The 23,103-nt window shown below is 40.2% G+C and overlaps 1 protein-coding gene across 2 annotated transcripts in view; it reads right to left on the minus strand.

The window, feature by feature from the left end:
• Positions 1–19,547, minus strand: part of sh2d3ca (SH2 domain containing 3Ca) — a 60,534-nt gene extending 40,987 nt beyond the window's left edge. The window contains exons 1-4 of one of the 2 annotated variants that reach the window (XM_063478749.1): positions 19,450–19,547; positions 17,437–17,703; positions 16,855–17,320; positions 13,893–13,932 (exon numbers count right to left, since the gene is read on the minus strand). In XM_063478749.1, the coding sequence (XP_063334819.1) occupies positions 13,893–13,932; positions 16,855–17,320; positions 17,437–17,703; positions 19,450–19,468 (792 nt within the window). In that variant the 5' untranslated portion in view covers positions 19,469–19,547. Of the gene's footprint in view, positions 1–5,449; positions 5,988–13,892; positions 13,933–16,854; positions 17,321–17,436; positions 17,704–19,449 lie in introns of those variants that run through there. The other variant, XM_063478750.1, reaches the window with a different exon arrangement.
• Positions 19,548–23,103: the final 3,556 nt, after the last annotated feature.

Consider the following 23,103-nt stretch of genomic DNA (forward strand, 5'->3'; position numbering starts at 1 on the left):
CTTTTGGGAAGTAAAAACAATATACAATGAATAAATGAGTAAATGCTCAAAGGTTTTATTTAGGAAGACAACAGCTATTTCTTTGACTGTATTAGGGGTTTATTATTCATTGCTACTTAATGTGTTAGTTTGAGCTATAAAAACTCTCAATAGACCAAAAACAATTGCAAGTATTAAACAGTTTTTATAAAGCTAACTGGTCTAAATAATTGTTGATCAATTACATTGGCTTAAACTATGCTTTCTGTTCAGCTAATGCCCGAACGATATTGTTTCATCATCTCTACTATGAAGCAATAACTAAGCGGACACACACAAACACGGAGTCATGCAGACGTGAAACACACGTACGTAGCTGACACATACAGACACACACACAGGCAGCCTTGCTCCTCATTAGTGCCAAAAACATCACAGCACTCTAATGAGGATATGGGCTCTGAAACAAGGCAATTTAAGCACACACACACACGCACACAGCTGCCCTTCACACTGCCTGCCTGCAGGGTGTGACAGGCAGGCACGCCAAAAGAGGATTTGTGGTGAAAAGCTTTGGGGAGGAGGGCGAGAGGGAGAGAGAGATAGGAGGAGTGGAGAAGAGGGGATTACATGGTGAATATTTCAATACTAAAACATACCAATTGGTTTGGGCTCCGTTTCTGGCTTGGACAGATACACACACTCACAGAGTCGCACACATACACACACATAAAGGCATTAACAGGGCCATATCTTCTACAGCTAGCTTAGCAATGACTAGACAGGGACTGGGGTGATGGGTAAAGCTAATACGAAACCCAGAGGACCCCCTGGGGATCTGACTCACAAAATGATTACTGGTAAACCTGCTCTGACAGAGCGAGTTGACCAAAACCAACCAAGGGCTTCCTACCAATTTAAGACAACGTCATCTGTCATGCAAGAGGAGATTATTAGCTTGAAAGAAACAACAAAGTCAAAGCAGAGACTGTGTAGCGATATGACCATCATATAGAGGACTTAAAAAGGACACTACACCAGTGCTATTAGGTTCAATCTCGGTTATTAAATTTTGAGCACCTCCTGGGAATGTAGACAATACATGGACAAGACATTACAGAAGGGACGCCAATGCAATAACGCTGGCTAGTTTAATATTTAAGATCTATTTGTAGCAGGATTTCTAGAAAAATCCATCTGCAGTAGGTCATAAATGTACTGTTTCATCAACATTTTCCATTGTTGCTTTGCATTATTTAATTAGTTTGACAAATAAATAAAAAAACCCTGTCAAGTTCTGACAATCCCTAAACCCTGATGACATTCTCCAAAAAAAAGAAAAAAATTAAGCCAACTCTTCTTTAACCTAATCTAAACTCTTAAGAAACAGCATCTTTTGGTATAGACTCTATGCAAAAAATTGTTTTTTAAAAAGTGTAAACAAACTGCCAGATTTTCACATATGCATCGCCTTATTCTGGCCTAAATCTCTAGATCAATGAGTATCAGTTTGCTGAAAACTGGTTCTCTCTGCCATGGGACTGGATGGCAGGGAGGTGGCATGAACCACAGCTGGAGGTTGACAGATACAGTTCCAGATACGATAAAGCTGCAGGAATGCTAAAGGACAGAGAAAACGGCTGCTGGCTGGCATGATGGCTGCCACATGCTGTCAGGTCAGCAGGGAATGAGGCTACAGAGGCGAGTGAGATACAATTGGTGGACTGGGGGGGTTGGGGGGTTGGGACGCTAGACAAAAAGGATTAGCTTTAAAAACAATCAAAGTAGAGGAAAAGATCATTCTGTGTATTTACATGTCCGTGCATCTGTTTATGAATTCAAGTTTTTTCCATGTGTGCATTAGTGTGCATGTGTGTGTCTTTTTCTGGAGGCTCAAACCACTGCAAGAGTCCAGCAGGCAGTTATATTGTCCCAGTTACAGAGACGCGCTGGAAGCACTGGGCACATAATGAATACAATGGTTAAGCTGCATGCCTGTGTGTATGAATGTGTGTGTGTTCATGGTTAGCATACTGCAGTCTAGACCAGGGGATCAAGTGTAATCTCCCTTCACTGATACAGCTGATGAGCTGAGGTCACAGAACACTGTCACTGTGTTAACATCATTTCGATGTGTCAGCCGCACAACAATGTACTGTTATTAATTAATTCATAAATTACTCTAAGAGATGATTATAGTATATGACCCTTTTGGCTGCAATTATGCTTTTAAAACTTGGCTGAGAAGTATTAACATTAAAACTTTCCAAAGTTTCCCCTGAGCCTCCTGAATCCAGTGCATTGGGTATGCTACATTCAGTGGTTGAAGACAGTTATTGCGACCGTGTGCAACGATTTTGTGATGTTGTTGCCTTTAAAATGTTTGCTTCGAAGATGGGGAGCAGGTCTGTAACCACTCACAGTCAGTTACCATCCTCAAAGTGACTTTGTTGTATCAAGAAGGCGATGGCTTCAGTTTGCAAATGAATGGGGTCAAGCTGGCAATTGCATGCAGTCCTTTTGTGATAATACAGCGATTAAGTGTGATAAATTTGCGAAAATCTAAACTTGCCATCTACAAACACAGTTATTAACATTAAACAGAAATTAACTACTTATATTCAGAGTCCAGCCAGAACCTCATAGATTTGAAACGGAAATTCAGAAATTCCTCAACAAAGAGCAACATACTTGCTGCAGGATGGCGATTAAACTGCACAATAACACAGGCACTCAGCAACCATGCTTTTTACATAGAAATATAACTAGAAGGCAGTCCTCTATTGCAAAGAAGTTCCACTCTTTGGCACAGACTGAGTAACACTGATTGCAATGAGTTTGCATTTTGCAAATCTTCGCCAATCTGTCTGACGGTGATTGCCAGTCCGAGTCTGATCACAATTGCATGGCGTCAGGTTGCGACCTGTGTGGTCACCTTACTATTGAAAGTGGTCACCAACAGGTTATGGTTTTGCACGATCAATTTCCAGCCTACAAGTTGGCCACTGCAACTCCTTTAAATCGGTCCCTGGCAGTGTATTCGCCAGGTAACCACCAATTTTTCCTAGTCGCAATGAGATTGCTGTCCTAGTTTCACTCAAGTGTAACTGACAAGATATGAAGACTGATTGTGTAGCTGACTTACACTTACTTCAACAAGTGTAAATGTGTTCTGACATCATTCTTCATCTCATCTATGAGCTTTTTGGTTCATTACTGTATATCTGGGTTGTCTCTGGGTTTAAAAGAAAGTACAATACTCTGTTTTTGCCATTTTTTCTTTCTTTCTGTTATTTCTTGCTACTAATGCGCACTGGTGAAGCCAAAACCAGTCTGTATTTATTACCGATAGTGCCAATATACACCGTAAATAATTACTTTACAAGCATGTTGAAAATACTGAATAACATAATTATTGGTCATTATGGAAAAAAGCACAACTGTTACTAGATTTTAACCTTTGCCTTTTACATAAAAATACATCTGTGTCTTTTCTTGACATGGATTCTATAACAAATCATTTTGCTGAGAAGTAAATAAAAAGTACAGCATAAGTGTTTTAGTATTGCTTGTTACACTGTAATTACCTTGTAAAATTACATATCCAAACCACCAGTTAATTCTCACTCAAAGTACCGTAAATGACATAACAGCAGTGAATGTTATATTCTTCAAGCAGAGCTCTTCAGCTTTTAGGGACATAAAGCACCAAGAGAAGAGATATCACCGCATTAGTGGGTCCTCTAATGGCTTCACACACCAGTGAAACAATCACTTTGGTTTTTATTTATTTATTTATGTTATAATGGAAGATCACCAGTTGCAAGTATCTAACACAAAAGGTGTAACAAGTGCAAATAATCTAACAAATGAACCCCTGGAGGGACAGAAAAAGAAGCAGTGTGGTATTGAAGCACACAGGTAATGATTGAAGCCTTGAGCTCTCTGTCGCACACAGTTTGGGTTACGTGACACGCAGTATTGTGCTTGACAGTCTATGTTTAATTGGAATGGATCGGGGAATCAATATCAGTCTATAGACAAAAATCACAGTGTTTGTAAACAAACTTGAGTTGCTGAGAATTTTTTTATTTTTTTTTCTTACATTAGAAAGCGCCCACTTAATACTAACTGTTCAACGACTGCTAATTAATTTACCCCCCACTCGCACACACTTAGCCCCACCAAAACCACCACTACACAGGAACCCCATGACAGATTTAATTAAAATAACTTCATTACTCTCAGCTCTGAATCACTTCACTCTAAACAAAAGCAGATGCCTCAAAGAAAAAACTAGAAGGAAAAGAGCCAACAATCTCTGCGTGTGTGTCTTTCTCTAAGACAGACATATGTATTAAATACAAAAAGACAACCAAAGTAATCCAGGATGAAGACTCTCTCAGCTAGATGTGACACTGACAAAATGTCCTGCTGCCAGAGACAAGGTGGGACAAGTCAACACTTAACATGGGGATTAGCCTGCTTAAACACAGCGAGTTGTAAACACAACTCTGCATCCTTCCTGTTCATTGTAAAGGCATAATTATATCAGCACAGTTGGCTGCAAACACATGTAGCAGGGAGAAGAGAAGAGAAGAGAAGAGAAGAGAAGAGAACTACCACTTCAGTCCAGCTCAGTATTACAACTCCAGGCAATAACATACTTTCGTACCCCAAAGTCTGTCATTTCCCATTATCTCATCCATTGCAGTTATTTTCTTCTTCTATTACTCCTGTCATGTGAAAGCCTTGTTATTCCCACTCTGAACATCCTTGCCCCAGTAGATAAAATCCCAAAAAAGCATCACTACCCACTCCTCCCGAACTGAGCTGTTAGTTTGTTTTCCTTTAAAAAGTTGAAATTTTGAAACGACAAGCTTTTTGCCAATGATCATCGAATATCAAGCATCACTAATGGAAGTACAGACACAAACACAAATATACCGCTGGTGTCATTTTGTCCAGGAATAAGGTCAGATATTGGGTTTCCAGCAGCAAGACTAAATTAGACCAAAGTACAACTGATACCGTAGAATACTGTACCACACACACTTTCCGTCTCTGCCTCCCATACACAACCATGCAAAGTGCAAACACATATTCCCATGGTTTCTTTCTCAAAGCCATGCACACAAACCCTTCTCCCTCACCAGCTCCCTCTAACTCACTCCGCACATTGTTTTCACACAGTCTATCTGACACCCAAGTACTGTACAAAGTCTATGATATCATCAGTCTGCCAACTACCAGGCAGGCTGACATTACCAGCTGCCGGGACAGAAGAGGAGCCAGCAGTCAGCACACCTCCCACAAATATACAGAAGCGTGAGCCTTCACAAACACACACATGCATACACACACGCATACAGAAAATGCACCAAATACAAGGAAAGTTGGACCGTATACTGCACATATGCAGAGTATTAAATAGCAAACGCACAACACACACACACAAATGCTCACTCACCTGCACCTGCATGAAGGATCCCCGATAGAAGCAGCATGCTGCAGCCGAGAGGGCACTCCACAGACTACACCTCTCCGTCATGGTGGGCACACACCTCTGCTACCTTCTCTCAAACCTCACTCTTTTTTCTCCTTCTTCTTCTTTTTCTACTACTTCACCTCTCCCTTTTATGTCCCTTTTCTGTCTCACTCTCTCTTCCCCACCCGGGGTGTCCTATCTAAACACCAGCCCTTGGGTTAAGCCTGTCCCACCCCTGCCTGCCTCTCTGTCTGGCTAACAGCCACTCAACATAGTGCCACCACTACAAAAAAAAGAAAAGAAAGAAAAACAGGCTACAAGCTAAAACCGCTAACACCAAAGCTGCAGCTTGCATGCAGCTGCCTGTGACAACATCAGCTATTACCTACGAGCGAGCTGCTAACAGCTGGTACTGATAACAGCCAGTGATATTACAGCTCCTGACATCTTCGCCGCTTCTGCCTTGCACCGGCTTCTCTCGCTTCTGCTCTCGCTTCTCTCCCTCTCACTGCACTTGCTGCACTTCACGCGGCTGCTAGGGATTACCTCATTGCTTGCTGATGAAAGGAGTGTGGGTGGGGGGAGGGTGGACCAGTGGGAGAGAGGGTGGGAGGGTTGGATGGAAGGAGGGAGGGAGAGAAGAGGGGAGGGGGTTGAACGCTAGGAGGCACAAGCAGAGAGGAGTGCTGTCGTATTGAAGGCAGAAACCCCACCCACCCTCCTGATGACCCCCGCTCCAGGGCTGAGACAATGCTGACAAGGGGGGTGGGAGAGTGGTGGGGGGTGGAGGAGATGACGGAGGGAGTGAAACAGAGAGAAAGTAAGGAAAAGATGGGGAGGAGAGAAAGAAAAGATAATTAAGAGATGAGATGATGAATGAAGAAGATGAGGGTGCAAGGAGGGTGAGAAGAGTACGTGTGCAGCCTCCCAAAGGAATCTAACCTTTCTTTTGCCATGAAAGACACCCGACAAGACCGCACCCCCTCCACAAATGCTTGAATGCACACTCACACCTTTTATTCCACCTACATTTTCACATGCCACTATATGTTAGTATAGCAGCCTCCAAAACGCATTGGCTTCCCGTGGTGAAATAACGTTGGCAGAAATCTTCCCGTGCATGTGTGTGTGTGTGTGTGTGCATGTGTGTGTGTGTTGCAGGATATAATGATGTGTCTCTACAAAGCCATGCAGACTGCAGCTAGACAGCTCATTACGGGCTGAAACACACAGGCAGGTGTTTCAAGGATAACATGGTGTGATTTTCACCGGCCCATTTCACATGGAGACACACATAAACACACGCGCACATACCGGCAGGGAGATGTCAGGAGGGGTGGGGCTCTGTCTCCAGAGGCCCGAGTGAGTGACATCATTGAGGACGCCTCGCCATGGCAACACTGCCAGAGCCTTGACAGCATCCAAAATTCTGACACTGCATTTAGTCAGGTCCGCACCAATGCAGGAAAGCGAGAGGCGGATACAGGAGAGAGAAAGCGACTGAGAAGGAGAGCGACATGCTCCTTCTTTTCACTTTGTCATCTGAGGTCATCTTTCGCCCCACTAACACAAACATACACACAGAATCAGATGATACCAGTAATCACCTTTCTAATCTGCCTCCTGAATGCATGTTAGTAGGTCACAGCCAGAGACAAAGAGCCTGAACGATAAGGAGCTACAAGACACAGGACGGATTCATTAACTGCAGCGTCTCCTCTTAACGTAATCTCAAACCATACAGTGCTGGATTAGACAGATTACACAGCGGGGACACAAATAATCTCATAAGAGGGGGGCCCTGTGCCTTTCTATTCTCAATCCTCTGTAATACCATGGCAAAACAATCATAACATACATCATGTTACATCTGACCGCTGCGCCACACATGTGGGGAAAAAAAATCTACAATTTGATGCATGGAGAGAGTTTATCATTAAATGTGTCAAAATTAGGGTGTATTGGACTAGCCTGAAGTCACTCCACAAACTGATATTTATATTTAAATATGTATCTTTGGTAGTCTGCTTGCTGCTATAATTGTAGCCTGTTTGGCTACTTTTCAATAAGTATTTGGTTCACACAGCTGGTAAAGGAAGCACAGCCTGTTATTGTTTTAAAGCAAATTCTGTAAAACTCAAACTTCATCCTTGGATGAATTAATTTTTGTCAAACAAATATCATATGCTGCAGTGTGGAGCTGCGGCATTTTTTTTCTTCCTTGCTTCATCCTTACTTTGTTCCTGCTACTGCTTCCCCTTAAATCCATCTATCTTTCTTTATATCTCTGCATTGACGAGAAGTGCTTCTGTCAGAAAACGTCTGTCTCATTCCTACATTTTCTTCAAATTCTTGTCAGTTTCTTCTCTGTTGCTCTCACTGTCATCCATTCATTGAACCTTTCTCTTTTCAGTGCTTCTGCATCAGTCATCTCCTTCTCTCTAGGCTCTGTCAAATCCAGCATTTCTCCAACTGCTCTTGTCACCGTACTCCTCCCCTCATCTCTCCTGCCTTCTTATCCTTGTGATCAATAGCCTAACCTCAGACTTCCAGGCTTTTCTTCCTTCTGATCCTTCCCGGCCTATTCTCTCTCCTGTCCTTCCCCTCTCCTCCACACCATGATCCTTCCACTTTCCCCTCCTTTCAGTCCTCTATCTCTGCATCTCCTCGCTTGGTTGGAGGCGGTCTTCAGTTAAATATTAATTAGTGAGCCCCATCCCGCAGGCTGATAGGGAACACAATGGAGAATCCCTGCATGTGCCTGCAAGCATCACAGTAATGAAAGTGTGTGTGAATGTGGAGAGACACACAAAGATATGAAGTGTGTGCATGTGTATGTACTTGCTCAACTATGCTTATGAGGACTGGTGTAATTTTGTTTAAGTAAGGACATTTTTGGCCTCACTTTCATTGAATGTCCTCACAAAGATAGCGATACAAGCACGTGAGTGCGTTTGCTTGAAAGGGGATAGAGGAAAATATTTTTATGAAAACGTGTGTGAAATGAAAAGATCTGAGGGTAGATCAAGATTATTAGCGAAAGCACATCTTTATGTGCGTATGTGTGTGTGTGTTTGTGCCTGGCTCCACTGGGGGTTAGCCAGGTACAGCTAATGACCTGCAGGTCTGATTGTCATCAGTGTGTTTTCACAGGACAGAACTGGTTAATCCGTATTGAACCACAGATATGCGTTTCAAAGCCTGCAATAATGATACAAAGAGAGAAAGAGGTCTGTTGGGAATGCTGTGCCTCCATTCACACAAAGGCCTTGAAAAATATTCATTTAAGTGTTAAACAGTGCAATTAAAACTCCACTCACTTTAATCACATTAAAATGACTACACTTTACACAAATTGGTTGCTGTAGCAACTAGACAGATCTTAGTCAAAAATTAAACACTGTGTAATACCATCAAGACAAGTATCTCTGCTTCATGGTGACCTTAAAAAAGGGTGGATAAAGTTGTGGGAATACTTGAGAATGCACTGGTCATGTAGTAAATTTTTTTCTCTCAGAGGCTGCAGTTTCTGAGGTAGTAAAAAATTATGTTGTTTACACCAGTGTAGTAAAAGTATAACCAGATGGAAATATAATTACTGTCGTGGACTGGCCTCCCCAGACTCTAGACTTCAACAATTTTTGAAGCAGTGAGGGATCATCTTCACAGACAACAGAGAAAGAGGCAGCAAAAATCCAAAGAATCAAACTGAATGTCCTTAAAGAAGACTGGATAACTATTCCTGACGACTACTTAAAGAAATTATAACAAAGCTTGCCTAAGAAAGTTCAGGTGCTGTTGAAGAATAAAGGTGGTCATACCAAATACTGACTTTCAAGCGTGTTAGAATTGTACAAACTCTGTTTTTCGCTTTATCTACTGTATTTCCATGCATGTTTGCATGTCTCTCAATAAATTGCTGCAAGTGCAAATTTTCCCTCCAAAATATTAAAAAAAGAGAGGATTGCCTAAAAGCTTTTGTTCATAACTGTACTACTTCACTACTTTGGTTTATATCCAAATGGCAGCAAAAACACTTTCCATTAATGTCCCCTGTACACTGTTTAGTGCTAATTAGCAAATGTTAGCATGCTAAACAAAGACACTACATGTATATTATCTATCAACATCATCGATGTGAGGATGTTAGCGTAGCATTTAATATTCAGAAATGTTACAGTTTTATTAAAAATAAAAATAAAATATTGAATTGTTTATTTACTTTAATGAAATGTATTTCCCAACTTAGTTAGCAACTTAAAGTGAAGGCATGCTGCAGCATTACTGAGAATATTGTAATAAAAACAAAACAAACATTCATAGATTGCTGGACAACTTATATAATAACTACCTCTACATTGCCTTTCTAGAAGCCATAATAACTGTTCATATCACAACATACTGAAATATACAACTATACCCTGATAGCAATATGATAGACCAATCTTGTGTTATAATATATGCCTACCCATATATCAATCTTGCTTCTGTTTGTAACTGTAAGGACATTTACAAGAATATACTAAATGCTATTTTAGTTTCTAATGCATTTATTTCTATACAGATATGAAAATCCAAAATCTGCTGGAAAGGGACAATGGTGGCCGAAGCTTTGAGATTTCAATTTGTAGTCTGCTTGGTCATAGAACTTGGACTACAATCTTTTGCAGGTTTGGGTTATTTGTAATTTAACAATCCATGTCCTGAAATGCAATGTTGAAACCACTGGCTACTGGCTTCTGATTTACATTTATGTATCTGCATCATAAACAATGACCAGTGGACAGCACAGGAGGTCTTGATATTTGCTACCTCAGAGCATCCACCTTAAAACACTGGGAAGTCAAACATGCACAGCTACCCGCTGTGGCGACCCCTTATGGCAAGAGAGCAGCCATAAATAGCTTCTTCGACCTCATAAGAAATTTAAAAAATGGCCGTTGATTGAGAGGCTAAATCAGTGGATTAGATAATGGTTTCCCAGTTTTGATAAAAAATAAGAATAATTTAGCATTGGAGGACTCTTAAAATGAGTCTATTATGCTCCTTCACAGCTCATGTTTTGTATTCTTGAAATAATATAAATAGCAAAAAAATTTTAAGGTCAGCTTTTACCATTGTAACCGTGTATATACATGACAAATATTGAAAAGCACAATAGTTCCACTTTAAACATGCTGGCTTACATAATGCATATCTGAACTCTTGCAATCACAAAAGACTCAGAGTTGCTTTTTCATTACAGAAAGTGAAGCTGTCTGCACGAGTGTATTCTGTCTGTTATAAAAAAGGGATAGTAAACGAACACTTTTCAGGGGTGTGTTACCAGCCCTGATGATTTTCACCCACTCCCATTTGCAGAGGCGCCACATTAATTCAATCTACTGTAATAGTCGCACATACACACACACAGGCACACTCGTCCATGCCCCCACAGGGCACTGCCTTAATTTAATCAGACAGCACAAAGACTCACACAGACTTTAGAAATTTAAACCATTCGCATAATCAAACATGTAGTAAGGCGCATACACACAGCTGAGCCCCTTCGCACGTGCACACACAGATTCATTTTAAGAGTCCTGTGACAAACATATGTTAATAAACCTCATATGAACCAGCTCACCTCCCCCTCTTTTGTAAAAGTACAACCAAACCACAAAGCAGGAGAGGAGACAAAGCACAAGCAAAAATAAACACACAATCATAAAGACAGTAACCACACGTTCACTTAATGGGCACAAAAACAAACTCACACTGAAGCTAAAAGTTTTTGATTTTTTCTTAATAAAACAGTGTTGTCTGGTCTATTTATTGACCAACTATAAACCATTTGAAGACACTTATTACTTCTCTCACTAAAAGTCCAAAACCAAAATCAGTCTATGTACTGTTTGACCAACCATGTGTCCCCATGAAAAATAGATGATGATGGATATTTTATGATAAAACTGAAAAGATGAAGTGCTTGTCTTGAATGCTTTTGGGGTTTTTGTCACTGATTGCTTATTTTCTTTCTCACGTCAGATTGGTTTGTATGCCTTTCTCTGCTACAATTTGGCTCATTTTCACTTTATGTGCGATCCTGTGTTTGCATGTGTCTGTGTGCAAATGAATGTAAACGTGTGTGAGCGGGCACATGTGAAAACACCTCCCACACCCCCCTCAGAGATATTCATTGGCTCCGTCTCTCACATTATAACACGGAACAGTGAGGCCAACTCCTGATTTAAACATCAGCTGTCATAAATGTTTCAGAGAAATGGAAGGAGATGGAGGGATTGCTGGCAGCTTTCAAGGACTGGGTGGGACAGTGGGTGATGGTGGTGGGGAGAAAGAAACAAACTTGGGTGATAAAGCATTGCAAGGGTTTTAAATTGGGAAAACTGGCATGAGTTGATCATATATCAGACTTTTTACAAACTTGGTGTCAGTGTGAATAACACACTCATGAGGCACCCTGTGTTTTATATGACCACATCATAAACAGCAACATTTTCTAGGCGGTAATTGTAGAGTTTATGCAGTGAAGCCATGGTTTATTTCAAGGCACAGTTCTCTAGCTGTAATGCACAGTGTTTCATAGTGGATGCAGGACATGTGGTCTGAAATTAAACTGGAGCTCTAACATGTAATTTATAAAAATGTGAGGGCTTCATCTAATCTAACCTTCTAGAAAAAGAATGGAGGCTCTATTTCAGAAAGCCAGTGACCATGAAATTATATTTGTGCCCGCCTGTGAAAATATTTTCTTTTCAATTTTGAGTTGATTGGATGTAGTTTGGATTTTGTTTTTAGCAGACCATTGTGGGTCTGTTAAAGCTGTCAGTGGATACTTGTTTAAAGTGTCTGTCACCATCAATACATAACATTCATTGTCATTTTTCGGCACAGTACTGGACAATAACATGAAGAATCACAATGAAAGAATGCAGAATTAAAAGTATAACAAAGTATAAGGTTGAAGAAATGTTTTGTGAGTTGAGAAACCCAGTAACTTTGGCAATTTATTTGTTAAAATAGTTTTGTCACAACAACTAAAAGACAGGCCAGTAGCCATAAATAGAACAATGCTTTATTTGGGTTTTGAGCCTGGTTCTGCTTCCCGTTAAAAGGGAGTTTTTCCTTCCCAATGTCACAAAAGTGATTTCTAATAGTGGGTCATAAGATCCTGTTCTTATTGTTCTTATCTTCAACGTTATGCTCTTCTGTTGTATGTTAATTGCCCCTTGGGGATAAATGAAGTCTTTCTGATTCTGATTCTGATTGTTGGGTTTTTCTCTGTATGTATTATTGTAGGATCTACCTTAAAATATAAGGTGCCTTGAGGTGACTTTTGTTGTGATTTGGAATTGTATAAATACAATTTAAACTGAATTACAAATGAAGTGATCACATTTTTACATTAGTTGTACTGCTAAGCTTAATGTTTTTTTTAATTATCTAAGTTTGTTTTAGTTAAGTTTAAGATACTGACATATGCACATTATATATATATATATATATATATACACACACACACACAAATGTTTGGTTTTCAACATTTTACAAAAAAAGTTCATTTCTAACTGTAGGTAATTTGTCAGGCCTGTGAAATCTGAACATATTTGTTTTACAGAAGGAACACGGGTCAAGGTCATAGGAGAATACTTTTACTACCTGGCTCTGATGTACAATCAATAAAAAAACAGATCCCAAGAGCCCAGCAGCTTGTTTTACTCTCTCTTTCTATTTTTCTTCCTTCTACCTCCCTTTTCAACTCTACCTTCTTATTCTCACTTCCACTTTGATCTCAGCTGAAGTGTTTCATGCTATGTTTTAAAAAAATGCATGAATCTGTACCATCTTCTCCAAGGTCGTGAAAAAGCTTCTCACGATCTCTGCTCTTTGAGGAGCTCACACCCAAAGTGGATGGCCCCACCTACTGGCTGCAGCACACAGTGCCGGTTCTAAGGCGCAGACTTCCTCACTCCAAATTCAATTAGCTAAATGGCAGGCTGAATTAGGCTAAATGCAGAGTAAGCCTGCTCAAATGAGCATAGCTGTTGAAAACTGAGGGGCTAATAATCTGCCACAATTACATCTGAGCACTCACATGAAAAAAAAAAATCAAATTTAATCATCTTAATAATCATGCAGTTGAGGAGGAAATTCAACTGCACATTCATGGTGAAAACTGCAACTAATATCTGCTCAAGTGTAAGGTCTTAAATGTGTGTTTGTGACAGAAGAGTATATTAAAAAAAATATAATGATAATGGAAAGGTAAAGAGTGAAAAATTATTGGGGCTTTTTGTCCGTGTGTCAAAGGTAGAGATTTTTGAAATGCTTCCTTAGGGCAATTTTAAAATACGCCCAGACACAGAGCAGAAGAATAAACTGCATAATCGTAAAAGAAGATTTAAAAAAACAGATGCAGACCCACCTGAACATATTCTGATCGGTCCTCTGCTGGCTTCATGTAGCTGAAAAGAGAATAATGAAGAAGGACAAGAGGAGAAAAAAAAGATTAAAGACATAAAATGCTCAGGATTGTAATAACAGGGGGGGAAAGCCTATAAACCTTTGATACGCACAATCGTGCCTTTGTGTTTGATCTGCTCTTCTAACAGGTGCAGCACATGTTAACACACAAAAGGTCTGCCTGTATTCCCACGACTGCAGCACGCTCTCCAGTGAGTAAAACACTATTGCAGCGCAGCTTCAAGGAAAATAGAGAGATAACAAATCCCACTGAGCATCTAAGGTTGCTGAATATGGAGCTGGCCTCTTAAATCTCAGAGGCACCATAACTCACGCTTTAACACTCATGATGGATCCCTATCATGTGTCAAAACCCACTGTGCTGCAGTCCTGGGAGCCTCAGTGTGGGCACTAGTGTGCAGATACGGAGCAGTGGCAAGCAAAAGGGGCAATTACACTCCCAGACAAGTTTTAAGATCACTCAGCACAGCTCCCACTTGCATGAAGGGTCTCACAGGGCCCAGAGCAAAGCTGTGTTACACATGACTACAGAGAGGTCAGATCAAAGGCCCCTATCATGGTAGTAGGCTTGGGAATGTTAATAGGTCCCACAGTAGAGGAGCGCCACAGTGCCACAGCCACAGTTGCTTCTATGCTTTTAACCCTGATTTTCTTTTTTAATATTGTATAAGTATAGAATATTTTAATGCATAACTATGCATCTGATAACACTAGCGAGAACAAATATTACCCCGGATTTACATAAAAATCAGAAGCAGTAGTCTGTTTTAAATATGTATATGTTCTTTTCCAACACTTTCAAAAAAATCCCACAGCTGTGTATGTGCATGTTTTTCATGTCACGTCTAGTGGAAAAGCCTGAAAAGTTTATAAAGGAGGATGCAACTTAAGGTCCCACTCAGTGCCCTGAAACTGATAATAAAGTGCATAGAAGACTAAAAAGAAAGCTTTCCTGGAATTTTTGAATTCATTAGAGATAATCTGCCTGCAACATTGTACCTCATCTACTGGATAATATACTTCATTAAAACTCAGTTTCACAGTTCTCCTGCTGCTACCTCAAGTTGCCCTCAACTTACTCAAGGATGAGGACAGTGGGTTATGTACTCTATTAAACTGACTTCTCACTTGATAAAAACTAGACACGCTGAAAAAAATGTCTTGCTGATGAATTCATTGCGTAGTTCATAAAATCTCAGAAAGATGAGGAAAAACATCTGCTGTCATGCAACACAATCCAACTGTCTGACCAACAGTCCACAAGTAAAGAAAATTACATTGGAAAGCCAGCATCTGTGCTGTTACGGGGATGTATTAGCATACTTGACCTGGCTAACTTGCACAGCTGTGATTTGATGAATTGCACTGTTGATGATATAACACATGCTGTCATCTTTTCAGAGACTGTCTTGCTTATTTCAGCTACACAGTGTCAAGGCATATTCCGCATCTATTCAAACAGCATGGCTAAGCAGTAAAGTAATCCATGTGCTAAAGTCACCCGTCACCCAGTGAAGACGTTTGGCATATATACCAAACAAAGTGCAGCAAATGTGGCCCCAAACTGCTGAGCAGCTGAAACCTTATATCAAGCGAGAATAGGAAACAGTTCTCTTTTTAAAGCTGCAGAAATTTGTCTCATCAGTTCTGAAACATTTACATGGAAGATGTGCTAAACATGATCCGATTTTTAAGGCACTGCATTATCATTTCATTTGCAATTTAAACAGTCTCGACTTATTTGGAAACGAGGTTATCCTGTACTTGTTTTAGATGCAGCCATAACAGCATGAGTGACAACATGAGTAGATGCTGAATGTCCATGTTTTGTTCCTTGGGAGACAATGACACAGAGGACCTGTGTCTGCCAGCTGCTCAGATTATCCCAGAAACAAGATGACAACATTTCATTCTTAGCAGAATCCCAAAGTACCACACACTACCAGCACTGAGAATCAACTGAAAAGGGTTTTCCAGAAAAGCTGGGAAATACGAGTAAAGAGCTGCACTGTGGACAGGCTGTGGAAGGGAAATGGACGGTCAGGCTGAGCAATGGAAAGACCTGTGATTTAGGGTTGAACTGACACAGGAGGGAGAACTCTTTGATGTGCCTATACTGAAGTTGGAGTACACTATACAGAGCTGCATTTCCCACGGTCCCTCGGCTAGAACTAATAGGTCGATAGTGCACGCTCACACACACACACGAGCCCCCGCGTGCCAGCATAACCACAAGCCCACAAGCACGCGCTCACATACACACGCAGTGCAAATCCCACTCTAACACGAGACACGCACTGACATGTCATGGGAAAGTTACGAGAAAATGAGATCGGTTGAAGTCTTAGTACATTTCCCCAAACTCTTCTTCAACTTTTGGCTTTGTTGATAAATTATGAAACGCATGCAATAAGCCCACAAAAATCTTATTTCACTTGGGTTCTTGTGCGTGAGAACAAATCAATGCGAGAAAAAAAAAATCATAAAACTATGAGTTTCCCAGCAGAATTTAATCGATAAAAAAGAATCGATGTTACCCGCAAAAGAATTTAATGAATCCTGTTATATTCTCACTTCACATGCATCGCTTCGGATAAGTCCTGTCTACAGCAAAGTCTGCTCAAAGCGAATTACCAAACTTATTTCACGCAGTTTAACCCGCAGATCTGGGCCCTCTGGCTTACTCAAAGAACACAACCAGACCATTAGAGGTGCTCGGCCTTAATTAAGGCTCCCTTCCTCCATTATTTGTTCAGTTTTTCTGTGCTGGAACATGACCAAGGCTGTGGTATGATTAGTTTATAAAACACAGAATAAATTAGGTAGACCTAGTACATGTAGCAGGTGAACAAATAGCTACAAACACTGTGGTTTTAAAAATGAAAGATATAAAAAAAGATCACCTGTAGATGCTGTCAGACTCCTGGTTTCCTGTTTCTGCTCCGGCTGTCGCCTCTCTGGACTCCTCTTTCGCTTCTTTTGACTCTAAACCATGACCTGCATGCGCCTCATTATTCTCTTTGCTAAGGGGAGGTGACGAGTTCTCTTTCTCGGGGTTCGAGTCTGCACCTGCCTCGGTGAGGCCTTGCTTGTCGCAAATCTTTGGCTGAAGTTCTGCGCCGCAGCCATCAGATGGCGGCAGATCTACACTTGAAGATGTAGGCCCAGAGGCGACGTTTGAGGTTTCGGGTTTTTTACTTTCACTATCAGGTTCAAGCTGTGCCTCGGGCCGAGTATCAGTGTTAATTACATCCTCAGCCTCTTTGGATGTGGCATCTTTGAGTCTCAGTGAGCTCTGGTCCCCTGCAGGTCGCTGGCTTTGACTTCTGTTGATCTTGTCTTTAGCCTTCTTACTGCTGCTCGGGCATCCTGGGTACAGAAGTGTGAGAGAGAAAGCATGTTATTTAGCATGTTAAATATTTCTCCATATTAGCCCAAAAGTTCAGCCAGCCTGGAGAGATGATGGTAACTTCTGCTGCATTTACCTTTGGCGCTCTTGTCCTTCTTCCTTGTCAGAAGACGTGGTAGCGTGCCCACGTGTGTATAGCTCTCACTGGAGCGGACATAGCTGGCAGTGCGGGGACGCATGGCCCCCAGGTCATCCACAGTCGCCTCAGCAACCGGAGTTAGGACTGTGCAACCATCAGTGTCATCTGCTCCTGCTCCAGACTTTGATTTAGAGGCCTTGGAGGGTGATTTCTCAGTGGAACGGCGAAAACTGAGGTTGGTTAGGCTGCCAAACCATTTGAAACCTTGAGAGAGTGAGAATTAAAGAAGAGCGAGTGTTCAGGTTGTGATCTTGGTCGCTTGTTTTTTCATCTAGTCTCCTTTTTTTCTGCTCTTACTTTAAATACACCGTGGAAATACGCTTGTTCTGTACCTCAGTCTATGTTAACAGGCATTTATGGTGAAATGCAACTGTTTAAAACAATGAAAGTTCTTTATAGTTGTAAAAGAGATATAAATAGGACAAGGTGGGTGTGAGAATTTCAAAAGTATAGGACAGTAATGAGACTGGCAGTGGTGATGTCAAACAGGAATCTCTATGGACTACGATGTTTGTGGTACTGTGATCTGTGGTGACAGTTGGGAGGAGGTGGAAGAGAGCCTGGACAGGTGGAGGTATGCGCTGAAGAGAAGAGAAATGAAAGTCAGGCAGGTGGAAAGGTGAAGCTGCAAGGAGGTGGCAACCATCCAAAGCAAATGACAGTGCACAAGAGAGGTAAAAAGAAGAGAGCGCAGGCTGGGTGGACTGGGTGGAAACAAGTCAGAGGAGATTTGTGAGAGAAGAGTGACATCAAGAGGGAAAAGAAAGGTTTACAAGATGGTAGTGAGATCTGCTATCATGTATTGTTTGGAGACCACGGCACTAATCAAACAGCAAGAGGCGGATACTGGGATTGGCCAGGTGGGACAGGATTATAAATGAGTAAAATCAGAGGGACAGCTCAGGTTGGGCAGTTTGGAGACAAAGTTAGAGAGGCGAGGTTGGACATGTGCTGAGGAGGGATTGTATTGGACAAAGGATGTGGAATATGGAGTTGGCAGGTAGGAAGAAAAGAGGAAGACAACTGAGCAGGTTTATGGATGCAGTGAAGGAGGACGTGCAGAGGGTTGGTGTGACGGAAGAAGATGCTAGGGACAGAGTGAAACAAGTATGCTGGGGTGACCTTTCACAGTAGCACCCACAAGAATAGGAAGAAAGACAGTAAGCAGATTTAGATTGCAGTGCATCTAAAACCTTTGATTCATATTTATTCTTTTTGCTCATCTGAGTAAGTTATTTTTGTAGTGTTAAGTAGTTTGATTAGACAACACCGCTATAAAAAACCTGATGCTCAAATTGCTGAAGCTTCTTAAAATGGAAAAGAAGAAAAGAAGAGTAGCCTTTGTAAATCTTGTCTGCCCAAAACATACAAATTACCACCCAAGGGTACAATTCTAGTGACATATCTAGTCATAGCAACATTATAAGTTGATAAAAATATATTGTATTCTTTTCTCGCTTGTTCTGCTTTCTTTGCATTTATCTGCAGCTTTGAACTGAATGCTATTTATATAGCTGTGCTTTTGTTTCTGCTTGGCTGAATATGTGCCAATTTCAAGAGGCACTGAGGGGACTTTTACCCTCTTCTTTGCATTTTGCTGCCACAAATTTGCCTTTGTGCAGAAATGTCCACACGCTTTTTTTTTTAATCTTTCCGAGAAGCAGAGATATAAAAGGACTGCGTTTAAAATGACATGCATTTTAATATAAGAACATCTATGCATACAGTACTAAAATACAGTAAATAATGTATTTATCTTACCTGACTTAACGAAAGCAGACAAAAATATTTGAAGTAGACTTTATTTGTTGTGGTGCTGATTTTTTTTACATGTCACTATTGTCACATTATCACCAGAACAATGTTTGATCTTCAGATCTGAACTAAACTGCTTACTATACAATTTAACCGCCCTCCAGATAGATTCAAACAAACACACATGCTACTCACCTAGTTTCCGTAGGCTCATGTTGTAGCTCAGTTTCAATCTGCTCACAAATGGATCATCTGAGAAAAGTTGCTGAGGAGAACCAGGCAGGGAGGATAACTTCTTGTCGAAGAGAAGAACCTCGATATGAACCACAGTTCCTCTCTGCGGGTGATACTGCAAACACTTTGTTTATGTGACAAGCAGCCAGAGACTGAGAAGAGTGACAGGGCAGGGCAGACCTGACACTTCCTGTGTAAGGCTGAGAGCACCGGTGGTTAGAGGAAATGAAAAGCCAAGATGAGATGGCAAGCCTTAACGGAGTAAGATAAAGAGATGAATATACGAAACGTGCGAGGGTGGCTTTTGGCCGGAATGAAAAGGTGATGACAGATTAGAAAGTGTGCCAATGGAAACTAGGAGGGGTGCAAAGTGTTCAGCGCAGATGTGCTGATTGGTGGCATTTTGCCTCATTCAAATATAAAGCTGGTTGTAAACTCATTCAGAGGTAATAATTGCTATCGCTTTTCAATATCTCTGATTATCAGAATAAGAGTCCTTTGATCTTCCTGCTGCAGCTGTAAACGTTTGATGAGTCATTTCAAATCTCTTATGGTGACACTTCTGCATGAGGAAGATCTTTTAAAGGTTTGACTTTTAAGGAAAGAATAAAATTAAGATTTGTATTAAATGCTGTATATCTCCGAGTTTTTTTTGTTTTTTCCTCATGAGGTCTCAATGTAATTCAAACAGAGGACTTCAAATTGCAGCAGAGGTTAGGAGGCCTGACTGCTGCACTATTTTGTCTCAGGCAAAGTCCTCGTGTGAGCCCTAGCAGTTATGACAAGAGCAGGGTTGGAAGTCAGGTGGCATTGCTGGAGCCACAAAGTCGACTTAAAAAGTAGGGCAGGGTCAGCGCAGGTATATGGTTGTATGGTTTGTACCATCCTGTCTCGTGCTAGGAATAGATGTTGGTTTTACTTAACCACGACCAGACTAAAGTAGGCCTTGTTTTAATTACCTAACACGGACGTGTTTTTACTGGAAATGATAAATGTTTTAAAAAATAATTACAGTCCCTTTATTTTTTTTAAAGCTAATTTTTTCTGTTTTTCTATATAGTAGTTTATATGTTTGTTTGTTTTTTATTTAATCAAATAATAAAGAAAACAAATCCTAAAATGTGAAATCTACTATTAGATTTTACGTATTATTTATATTTCTTTATGCGTATGAACTTATAAAAAATAAGATAACATCTTTATTATTAATGTGATTTATTGTGTCAAATTTCAATAAAGATGCTTCTTTATTAACATAAATGAATCATGGAGACTATAGTGTCAAGTGTGCTACTCTAAATGGAATTTACAATGAGAGACAAGCTTTTGTACTCTTTCAGTTCCTGTCGAGTCGTTGTGTGCAGCTTCTAAAAAAGATGCATTTCATCTTCCTGTCAGCATTAAACCACACCAGTATTAGAAACCGTGAACAGTGAAGGCACAGAGCAGAATGAAACCGCACTGCATGTGAAACACCCAAGCAGTCCTTTTATTAAAGATAACATTAGAGGCCTGAACCAGATATAATGCTAACACCTTTTTAATGTGTTTATCATTCTGAGATGAAGGAGAAGCAAAGGTTTGTGGTCTATTTTTTTCTTCTGTTTTTCACCCAAAGATGCACTGAAGATATTTCACACTTAAGAAAATAGATGGATGTTTTAACTGTTTATCCAGTTCAGGGTTGTGATAGGGGAGTCTGTCTCAGACAAAATATTTTGTCAAAGAAGTCGACCCCCGGAGCAGTTTTGAAATCATCAGCAACAGAAATTATGATGCTAAATTATACAGAAGTACTTAGACAGAGCTCCTCCCCTATCTTTAATTGTCACCCGAATGGCAACACAAGCCAACTGTAAAACGCACTTTGCTTGTATCTCATAAATTCCTCGTCACAAATTCCTAGGAGTCATTAAGACAACTGATGACTCAGAGTGGCTCATAAAAAACATGGGATTGTTGTGCAATTACCAGCTTAATGGTTTGTTGCCTCCCATCAGACGTACACTTCATATCTCATATAATCCTTCTTGTAACTTAAAACGTGTGTTTCAAGCATGTACAGCGCTTCCTTCAGCAGCCTACAAACTGCAGCAAATGACTGCTGATCACTGCTCTGCAACCCAGTGTGGAGGTAGATGAAGTAAAGTGAGAAATGTGACATAGTGCGGTAAACGCACACACGCGCACCCTGAAGTAATCGCAAGTTTCATTTTGAACTTTGTGTTCTAGGCTGGTTTTCAGCAGAAGTAATTTGCCGAAGTGATTGACTGTGCGGTTTTGTTTGACTGTGTGCGTGTGTGTTGAACCCTCTGCGTGTGCAGCTTTAATTTCAGCTTGATGAAAAACAAGCCTTCAATAATTCAGCTCTCTGCTTCCTCATACAGTGACAAATATCAGTCACTTTGAGGCAAGGCCGCACTGTCACACACACAGAAGCATATGCGTGCACACACACACACACACACATACACCTACACAGGCTGCAGTGAGACAGAAAGTCTGAATGGCTGAAAATAGAAGAGCAGTCATCTAGGCTGAGGTCCTTTCCTTTTTGTTAGATGTTATTTAGATATGTGGTGTAATAAGTACTGTATTTTCAGTCCTTTATTAGGATCCCATTAAACCACATAACAGTAATTTTAGTGCCATAAATTATGTAATTGTTTCTCTACAGGCTTTTATGTATTGTACCAGAATGTATTTATTCTCCACCCAGGAAGGCAGTGTGTAGCATCCACAATTTTTAAAGCTATCATTTTTAGAATTGTAGATACCAATAACAGCTGAAACTGATTTCATTTTGGTAAAAATCAGGTCAGGATCACACCAAATGTGAAAATCAATAAAAACTTTATATTACACATAATTTCTTATGGATTGTTTTCAAACTTCAGAACCATATACTAGGCCTTGGGGGGACATGTGTACCTAGGCTGGCTAAGCATTGACCTTGACCTTCATTGTTAGTGCCCAAGGTCAAAGTTAAAATTGAAAAACAATTTCAAGAAAACATATCAAGTTTTTATATCTTAGAGAAACCAAAGATTTCAGCCAATTCTGCTTCAGTCATAATAGTAAAGATAGTAAAATACACCATTTTAGTATGTAATCCTTCAAAGTCATACGACAAAGCTCAGGGTTACATGATTTAGGAAAAAGCTTTTGTTTAAACTGGATCATCTCCAAACTTTAAAGCAATATATTAGTCACTGAGGGACACAAGGACTTTCTTTGCTTGAGCTCTTTAAAATTGTATTTTTTCAATACTACATTATATGGCTTCACAATTACACAAAAATATATAAAGATAGTATAATACACTAGATTTTCATATTAACAATGATGACATCAGCATAAAACATAAAACAACACAACAAGTTTTAGTATAGCCACTGTCCTCCGGGGGAAGTTTAGTTATTTAATATGATGCTATTAGATCATTTAAAAAAAATATTATTATACATTGTTGACACAGATGTGTGATTTTTATAATATTAAATATGTTTTTTTTAGATAAAACTTATGCAAAAAAATTTATTTAGCTATTAAATTAACAAAATGATGAGAAAGGTATGAAGAAGTAGGGAAACAGCTCATGATCCAAGGGATACC

Source organism: Pelmatolapia mariae, linkage group LG7 (assembly GCF_036321145.2).
Source record: "Pelmatolapia mariae isolate MD_Pm_ZW linkage group LG7, Pm_UMD_F_2, whole genome shotgun sequence".
Lineage (NCBI taxonomy): Eukaryota > Metazoa > Chordata > Actinopteri > Cichliformes > Cichlidae > Pelmatolapia > Pelmatolapia mariae.